At 42.1% G+C, this 9773-nt stretch overlaps 1 protein-coding gene and 2 non-coding genes across 3 annotated transcripts in view; 1 reads left to right on the top strand and 2 right to left on the bottom strand.

Moving 5' to 3' along the window:
* Positions 1-1449: 1449 nt before the first annotated feature.
* trnas-aga lies at positions 1450-1531 on the bottom strand. Its single transcript has one exon. It is a non-coding gene; the product is annotated as a tRNA-Ser (tRNA).
* Positions 1532-1685: 154 nt separating this feature from the next.
* Positions 1686-1767, top strand: trnas-aga. The gene has a single exon. It is a non-coding gene; the product is annotated as a tRNA-Ser (tRNA).
* Positions 1768-4029: 2262 nt separating this feature from the next.
* The window catches only part of LOC124015181 (growth factor receptor-bound protein 2-like), a 40978-nt gene continuing 35234 nt past the window's right edge, over positions 4030-9773 (bottom strand). The window contains exons 4-6 of the mRNA XM_046330188.1: positions 7081-7203; positions 6174-6342; positions 4030-5843 (exon numbers count right to left, since the gene is read on the bottom strand). Coding sequence (XP_046186144.1) covers positions 5658-5843; positions 6174-6342; positions 7081-7203 — 478 coding nt within the window. The 3' untranslated portion in view covers positions 4030-5657. The remainder of the gene's footprint in view (positions 5844-6173; positions 6343-7080; positions 7204-9773) is intronic.

Below are 9773 nucleotides of genomic sequence, written 5' to 3'. Positions count from 1 at the left end.
ACCTACTAATTCAAGGGCTTTTCTTTATTTTACTTTTTTCTACATTGTAGAATATAGTGAAGACATCAAAACTATGAATGTCACCTGGAATGTATTTCAGTTAACAGGTGTGCCTCCTTAAAAGATAATTTGTGGAATTTCTTTCCTTTTTTTTGTTTGAGTTGTGTTGTGACAAGGTAGGGGTGCTATACAGAAGACCAAGTCCAAATAAACAAAGAGAAATGACAGTCCATCATTACTTGAAGACATGAAGGTCAGTCAATGCGGAAAATGTCAAGAACTTTGAAAGTTTCTTCAAACGCAGTCGCAAAAACCATCAAGCACTATGATGAAACTGACTCTCAGGAGGACCGCCACAGTAAAGGATGACCCAGATTTACCTCTGCTGCAGAGGATAAGTTCATTTGAGTTACCAGCCTCAGAAATTACAGCCCAAATACATTCTTCACAGAGTTCAAGTAACAGACATATCTCAGCATCAACTGTTCAGAGGAGACTACGCGAATCAGGCCTTCATTGTTGAATTGTTGCAAAGACAGCACTACTAAAGGACACCAATAATAATAAGAAACTTGCTTGGACCAAGAAACACAAGCATTGGACATTACACCAGTGGAAATCTGTCCTTTGGTCTGATGAGTCCAAATTTTAGATTTTTGGTTCCAACCGCCGTGTCTTTGTGAGATTCAGAATATGTGAACGGATGATCTCCACATGTGTAGTTCCCACTGTGAAGCATTGAGGAGGGGGTGTGATGGTGTTAGGGTGCTTTGCTGGTGACACTGTCTGTGATTTATTTAGCATTCAAGGTACACTTAACCAGCATGTCTACCACAGAATTCTGCAGCGATATGCCATCCCATCTGGTTTGCGCTTAGTGGGACTATCATTTGTTTTTCAACAGGACAATGACCCAAAACACACCTCCAAGCTGTGTAATGGCTATTTGTCCAATAAGGAGAGTGATGGAGTGCTGCATCAGGTGACCTGGCCTCCACTATAACCCAACCTCAACCCAATTGAGATGGTTTGAGATGAGTTGGACTGCAGAGTGAAGGAAAAGCAGCCAACAAGTGCTCAGCATATGTGGGAACATCAAGATTGTTGGAAAATCATTCCTCAAGAAGCTGGTTGAGAGGACGCCAAGAGTGTGCAAAGCTGTCATCAAGGAGGTAAAGGGTGGCTATTTTGAAGAATCTCAAATAAGAAATATATTTAGATTTATTTAACACATTTGTTGGTTATTACATGTATACATATGTGTTATTTCATAGTTTTGAAAAACCCTTGAATTAGTAGGTGTGTCCACTTTTGACTGGTAATGTATATAACAATTATATATCATAACACAATGCATATAAATCATTGATCGTAGCGTTACTGTATGTATGTTACAATGTCTCCAAAAGTGGACATTTCCTCATCGTCACGGCTAATGTTAAAAGTTTTCGTTGTCGGCAGGATTCGAACCTGCGCGGGAAGATCCCAATGGATTTCTAGTCCATCGCCTTAACCACTCGGCCACGACAACCTCATACCACTTCACTTAAAACAGTACAATCAAATAAATTACATCACGATACAAATTATTATGCGGAAACTACATTTTATCATAACACTTGCAACAAGAACTTGTTACACGTTGTTATATAGATTAGACATATTTTTGAAATATCTCTTATCAAGTTGTCGTGGCCGAGTGGTTAAGGCGATGGACTAGAAATCCATTGGGATCTTCCCGCGCAGGTTCGAATCCTGCCGACAACGGTTTCTTTTTTTGTAGGTTTTTGCTAAAAGCCACAAAGTCCAGTCTTGTAGTCTGGTCATAATTTAGTACAAAATGCATTTCGTTCATACAGGAACAGGCAGCATGTACTAATTCATCTCGAATGATTCTCGTAACGGACATGTAAGGACGCAAAAACTACACCCCATTATCGTAGTGATGCACTTTTACAAAATGTATTTTAACGTTATTTTTTAAAAGAAGCTTTGAAAACATTGACATATGCATACTGGTATATCTAATAAATTGAAAACGGGTAAAATATTAACATTATTATAGCGCTATGCCGTGGTCGAACCGAATGGTGGCATGAAAAAAACAAATTAATTTCAGATGATGATAGCTGCCAGGAGGTGGCGATAATGCACTATGTATACAAGAATAAACATTTCTCTCAGCAGGCAGGGATTGTAGTCACACAAGGATGATCATATTTACCAGACATTTTAAAATGCGTCTGTATTTGATGTAATGTAGTGGGTACAACAGATTAGTTTTCATATTGGCAACTATGTGTACCCATTAAAGGCATTGTAGAATTGTGCCTTTAATGTTTTGGCATGCTTGATCTGACAGTCTGGGTTGTAAGTGAGACATTTTGACAGTGTCATGGTGGTAGTGTAAAAGTACACCATTGAGATATCTCCGTCTGATAAGTAAGGGGGTGACTGGAGTACAAAGAATCCAATGCTTGCATTTCACAGACTATTTGCATGAGGTTCAGTAAGCGGGTGAACATCAGTGGTGTCTTTATTCCTATTTGAATATGATGACAGCATAAAGAATAGCAGTGGGAAGATCTGGAAAGTTTTGCCTTCGAATACTACCTTCCAATAGTGGATCATGAATTGGTGTGGCCCAGGGCGAGTGACAGGATGCCTCCCACGTGGGTGTTTAACTCACTCACTACCCTTTGACTTTTAATCCAAGAGGCGACAGCAATGTGAATCTATTGACTTGATCCTCTGAACAGGAGTTGGAAAATGTCTGGTGCCCAGGGCCCTCATGTTAAATTTAATCTCCATACTACAATTGAGGCTTGTGTAGTGTATTACTGCTGTAGTTTAACCTGAGCATCCAATCAGTCCCTCCGCCTGCCAAACCCCTACATTGAACACAGTAAAAAAGATGCTCCAGTGGTGTCAAAAACACAGGCCCAACACGTATTTCCACAAATGAAATAGGCCCCAGGAAGTATGACATGGGAAGTTCAGTGTTATTTCACTGTGTGTGTCAATGTCTCTAGATGTCTGAAGGAGAATACAAATATGTATTTCTCTGCACACTCCCACACCTCCGAATGGATAAACTGACGCGCGCGCACACACACCAAGCTAAGCGGAGAGATAAACTGTACGTTGCATCTTAGCAAACAAACAATTAATAATTTATGTAAACACCAAGCAATAACACACAGTGAATTGCATCAAGATCTATAAAAAGTAATGGGTTTTCATGTTATCAAAGCCAGCAAGTCCCTTAGTGGAAAATATGACAGACAATTGATAATTTAATTGATCCTCAAATGATGGGAGATAGAGACCCTGACACATTTTTGGAGAAGACAGGTTTTGGTAAATGCTAGTGAAGTTCCCTGGCTATCCGGGACAACGTCATCAAATATGGCTGTTATATGTTCATGCTGCTCACTTACATACTGTCTCTAGACTCCAGACCTGAGGACTTTAGCAGTACATGACATCATCAGACTACAATGAATTCCATGGACTGAGGATGGAGAAAACTTAATGTTCCCAGTCCGCTGTTTTGTTAAGTGTCCGTCAGTGGAAAGGCTGCCTGCATGTGACGCAACATAGTCAGAAAGTGGCCAAATTGGTTGGAAGTGTTTAAGGGCTAAAAATAACAGAACACAAAAGCAGACAGTCCAACAGAACAAGGGTAATGCCATGTGTACATTTTCAGCGGGCAGCAAACCCCTGTATGTACCAAGGACCCAAGGCTGTGCTTAAAGATGCCAAGCCATCAGCTTCCTCTTCAACTTGTTCATGGCACCCAGAGGGACAGGAACTTGGCATTGGACACGCATGGGAGTCTGATGTGTCAATATAGGTATTTATTTGTGATTCCTGTCTGATTCATGGGAGAACAGTGCTTGTCCCAGTACCTACAGGTTGTCAGATGCAAAGCCAGGTAATGGGCAACTCATTTCTATACAGATGAATTTAGCCATCAAAAGGTTTGTTGAATCACAAGATGAAAAAATAACTATGCGACTATCTATGGACCAGACCACATGGTTGCTCTTTTTTTATTTGTAGAATTGCATTTTTATTTAAAAATTAAATTAAAAAAGAGGCAAAAAAAAACAGTATCAATAGGGAAGAGAAGGCAAGATACACTTAAATAAGAAAAGTTCCATGTTGGAAAGGGCACAGGGAGGGAGGGAGATGTGGCGTTGATGGGACAGGTTGGATTATGTACATGGTTTCTCACTGCAGGATTGACGGGCCCCACAAAGGGGCTCAAAGCAGCAGGTCGGAGACACTGAAACACCAGAGAGAAAGGCACTATCCAGAGAGAACAAACTAAACACACACAGAAAAAAAACACACCAGACCAGAAATCAAATGCTTAACATAAAAAGTGCTTGACACGCCACAGATGAGAGAAAAACAACATTGGTCAAGCTGATCTCTCAACTTTAAGCATAGAAGACACAATTTTCTCAAACTGTTTATCACGCCATCATGTGATTATCCAACTCACCTACTTGTTATGTGTGAGTCTAACAAGGAGGGGACTGTTAATGTATGCGCGTGTGTGATTGATGCATATTTTTCATACATCTCTCTATATAATTTTATATTGACACCATTACTAATTCAGCACTTCTCGGAAATCCCTTGCAGTTGTGTAGTTCAGTTCTCCGACCTTGCTTCCCTCATGTCAATGTCTATGGACTCAGTCAGCTACATTCACGGCCCAAGAGTAAAATGGCTGCAATAAATACATTGGCTTCAAAAGGTGGATGGCCTTTTCCAGGGTTTCATAATACAACAGCTCATGCAGCATACATGGCTCTACTCGCTGCTCGGCATTAGCTTCCTGACACGATTGGTTTTGTTAAAAATAACAGAAAATTAGGAAATTATTTCACGTTTTAAATATCATGCCATTTTATCTAGGAGCCCTCAAATAATTCAGGAAAAATTATACAGACAATTCAGCTTATCCCAGAGCTACTAGGTCTATTCCAGACTAACATTTTTTAACATAATTTACAAATGGAAAAAAAACAATACAATTTGTGATGACTGGTAAAACACATACAAATATATAATATATATTCTTAAAAAATGGATTCTCTCTATACTGTAGGTGATTTATTTATACAGCCCTGGGCTGATGTACAATGCCAATGATCTTGGACTTGATAACTTGCTGCAGATAACATCAGTATTTTTTTATTTTTTTTCCAATCACTTTTTAAAATATTTGTACATGTATTTTTTATTTAAAACAGCGTTAGGATTTATTGGTATTTCATTTAGGTGATTAAAACATGCAGCAAAAAAGGAAAAGAAAACACATGTAAAGATGTAGAGGAGAGGACAGAAGCAGATGTGGGAGTCTAGGTACAGAATCATTCTCATTATCTTCACTTTTGGTGCACTATGCTTAGTTTCTCTGTGTTTTTCCTCAAGGACAGTTCAGTTCTGACTGAAGCGTTCACTATGGAGGCGAACATTCTCAGTGTTAAAAGTTGGCTTTGCTCAGCTGCCACCGACAAGGTGATGCAGTCGACAGAACTCCTCCTCCATTTTTCATTCCTTGTTGCATTCTCCCTCTCTGTTCCTGATGTCTTCTTGATGGGTTGATATGGGGTGGTTGTTGATATTTGTGTGTTTGTTTACATGTTCCGGTTGACTGGTGTGACGTAGTTGCGGGGGAACATGCCCGTCAGCCCGTGGCATCCTCCCTTCCACCAGTTAGGGTCAGAGTTGTCCAGGACCTGGATGAAGTCTCCGCGTCGGAAGCCCAGCTCGCCATCCTCCTGGGGGTCAAAGTCAAAGAGCGCCTGTACATATGTGGGATGCTGTGGGCAGGGAGAGAGAAAGAGAGCAAAACAAATCCATGAGTCCCAGACATGTTAACACAGTCTTTCAAAAGGACAAAGCCTCGGTTCTTCCCTGATTGTGTTTTCTGAACCAACCGTGATTCGTTGGTGAACTGAGCCAATGCCATGACATCCAAAGGTTAGGCCGGCAGGATGAGGGATTGAGTCAGCAACTCTGGGGCCAATCTGTCTCCCTCAAAGCTATTATTTGACACTAATAACCTAGTTTTTTGTTGTGACCATTAAGTCTTCTACAAAGCCACACTGGTAAAGAGCCAGATATGAAGGTTAAGGGGGATGTGTTCTCACCTGGGTGACCTGCTCAATGTCACGCAGGAAGATCTGCTGGTTGCGGGATACAGAGGTGGAGCGGTGGTAGTCCACCAGCTCGTTGAGCGAGTTGAACTTCACCACCCACAGGAAGTACTTTCCTGCCCCATCACGCAGGACTTTGAAGTGCTGAACGTCATTTCCAAACCTGAGGAGACGGGGGACAGAGGAAGAGAACCATGGGTAGCTTGCCAGCAGCAGACAGTCAACAGACACAGAACTGCTGAAACAGGACAGAGAAAAGAGATCCCAACGGCCAAAGGAAATACATGTGGAAATGTTCTCTTAGCAACACATTAGAAAGACAGACCGTCTCTATAACAGTGTGAACACAGGTCATGACCCCATGGATGGCAATGCTGCAGACAGAGATAAACCAGGCTCTTCCACAGCCATCAGGGGGATTCGTCTCTACTAAGACAAACTTGTTCTGTACTCAGAGGGCAATAGACAGTTGGAGTCACGTAGACAATTCAAGATAATTAAAGTGATCACTATCTAATTTACATAGACAGACACTACAGCAACATGACAGTGAGGGCTGCTGAATTGAGCCTTTTTAAGTAAAGCAGAGTGGAAACAGACATGGGGAAATCAAAGAGTTTGCGTCAGTATTGTGCAAGCTGGAAAGAGAGAGCTGAAATCCTGCTGTAAAATGACTGAGTGAGCTGGAGTTAATGTTCATAGACACCAGGGGGCCGCACAGAACACTGGGTAAAAAATAAAGTGCTAGTGCTGTATTTAAACACAGGAAGAGAAAGAAGAGAAACATAGCAGATGTTTGTGTCTGTTATCCAATACATTGTACGGTGCAGAGCAGTCCCTCTGCCCCAACATATGTAGAGCAGGGCTTCTAAACATTTAGTGTATGTGTGTGTTCACTTACTTGACAGAGAGGGAGAAGTCCCCTGGCGCACTCTCACTCTCTCGGATGAGAAAGGCCCCGTCGTGCCTCTGTTTGTTCAACATCTCCTCTGCTTTGGCACGGGGGATCTTGCCAAAGAACCACCTGGAGGGAGGGACAACACCACACACACAGGGTCAGGGGGGAGAACACAGCCGGGACAGCATGAAGCAAACAGACATCTGCTCCCTCACGAACAGGGACGACACATGGTCATCTCCCACTGTTTACAGTCCTAAGAGATTATACAGAATTTCAGATAAAGCCTCTGCCCCAGTCAACCGATTAATACTGCAGGTAGGAGAACCAGAACCGTGGGCGTTGTGTACAGTGGGGGCACAGGGGTTGAGGAGTGGGGATTGCGTGCTGTGCTGTTGAAGCAGAGCCGGTCTCACTCCCAGCAAGGTCTGTGATAGCAGCCCTGACTGGGCCAATGGCAGCTGTAGCAGCAGGAGGCAAAGAGAGAGCGAGAGAAATCGCTCTCCGGTTAATTATTAACCAGAGCAGCCAGAGAGATGACATCTTGGCTCCTTTGCATGAAAGTGAAAATCAATAATAAAATGACCAAGACCTAATCCTCTTTGCATTTGTGCCCTCTATCGGCTGCCCCGCCTACAGTTCCCTGTCTGATAAAGGTGCCGGCAGAGCAATTTAAAGCAGGCACGGAAAGTCAGCCTGGTTGCGTCACACACACACACACACACACACACACACACACACACACACACACACACACACACACACACACACACACACACACACACACACACACACACACACACACACACACACACACACACACACACACACACATATATATATATATAAATGCCACTATGGAAAAGCAAACTAAAGCTATTTTGACTCAATTGAGCAGGCTCATAAATTTGTTATTATTTACACCACTTCTACTATAAGGATGGTCCAAAAGTTCCATATTTCATGGTCTGGTCTGTGAATACATACCAGGAGATGAAATGCAGAGGCATATTAACATCTAGCGTTGGCTGAAGCTACTGTACTGCATGTGGGTAGTTGCCATATAGCCAAAACAAAAGTGAACAAATGATTTATTCAAAAATGAAAGTAAAAAAAGATAGTTGCAAAAAGTATATTTAAACATTTCAAAATGTTCTGTGGCCACTTTTTATTTTAAATATGTATCCAACTTAATGAAACATTTCATGCATTAGTGCCTTGAATTTGTCCTCTGTGACATAAGTAATACTAATATAACGATTTAATGATTCTCAAATAGACAAGAAAATGATTGACTAATTATCAGTTCCTTTGTTTTTAAATACTTTACTTGTGTATTATGATAATGTTACCTGCTTCAAAAATTATTTTACATTTTGTTCAAGAAAACCCATCGTTTATTGGTGTAACCCCATAGAACATGATGTCCCACTGATGGACAATACACAACAGGCCGTCCAATGTTACGGTTAAAACGTCATTAATGAAATTATGAAGTTTCTGACCGCTCTAAAATGCAACTTCTAAACATCAGTAATGGATCCTCATTAAAGGATTTAAAATGTACTACAATTACAGGGCCTCGAAAAAGTCCTGCACTGCGATTTTTCATCACTACCTCCCCGAGTCGGGAGTGGGTAATTTGTGAGCCTGTTGCCTTCCTCGGATGTGGAAGCCATTTCATTAACTCCGCACCGGAATCTAACCCTGATTCCCCGTTACCCATGATCACCATGGTATGCACAGAAAGTACCATCGGAAATTGACAGGGCACACAATCAAATTAGATGTCAGCGCCACGAATGGCACACCACCGGTCGAGATTAGAGAGTCACTAAAAGCCTTAGAGTACCCGCATGGATTTTAGGTCTGATAAATACACACATCCCCAACGGTCAGCACTCGTTGGCATGTCATCCAAGTAACATTGGCGCGAGCAAATCTTTGAGAGGAATATGCTACTGGCAGGATCACTCAGGGAGACCCCCCACGTGCAGCGAGGTGCAGGGGCACAGTTATCCAGTGATGGAGGACACCCAAACGAACCAGTGGGAGGCCACTCTCCTTCCAACAACCGAAGCCGTGGGAGCCCAAAACACCACTTGAGAGGTGTTCTGTTGGAGGGTTTTTGGAGTATATTGCAAAATGGGGGTTTGAGAAATACAACGTGTCTCTGACACTGGTGGGTAAATATATTGGAGGCAGGGTGAACAATCTCCAAAGGAGGTGCCAACCCAATGTGGATCACGTATGCGAATTGGACAGGAGTAATTGGTGGGATAGACAAAGACAGATCAAGGGAATGGATGGTCTAATGCAGAGAGTGATAACCAATAGTGGGAGCACCACAGCCAGTCCCCAATATCACTAGGGCCATGTTAAAGAACCAGGCTTTCCCAAGTGGCAGAGAGACACAAATGCCACCGGAGCAATGGTCACCTGCAGGGATTGAAAACCTGGCGTGGTTGCAAAAGGATACTGCACAAATAGGGTCATTTTACCATCAAAAAATAACTGAACAAAATCAAACACAACATGTAAAGTGTTGGTCCTACTGAGCTGAAATAAAATATCCCAGAAATATTCCAAATGCACAAAAAGTGTATTTCTCTCAAATGTTGTGCGCAAATTTGTTTACATCCCTGTTAGTGAGCATTTCTACTTTGCCAAGATAATCCATCCACCTGACAGGTGTG

This window comes from Oncorhynchus gorbuscha, linkage group LG26, assembly GCF_021184085.1.
Source record: "Oncorhynchus gorbuscha isolate QuinsamMale2020 ecotype Even-year linkage group LG26, OgorEven_v1.0, whole genome shotgun sequence".
NCBI classification, from domain to species: domain Eukaryota; kingdom Metazoa; phylum Chordata; class Actinopteri; order Salmoniformes; family Salmonidae; genus Oncorhynchus; species Oncorhynchus gorbuscha.
This window is presented reverse-complemented; position numbering and strand designations above follow the sequence as displayed.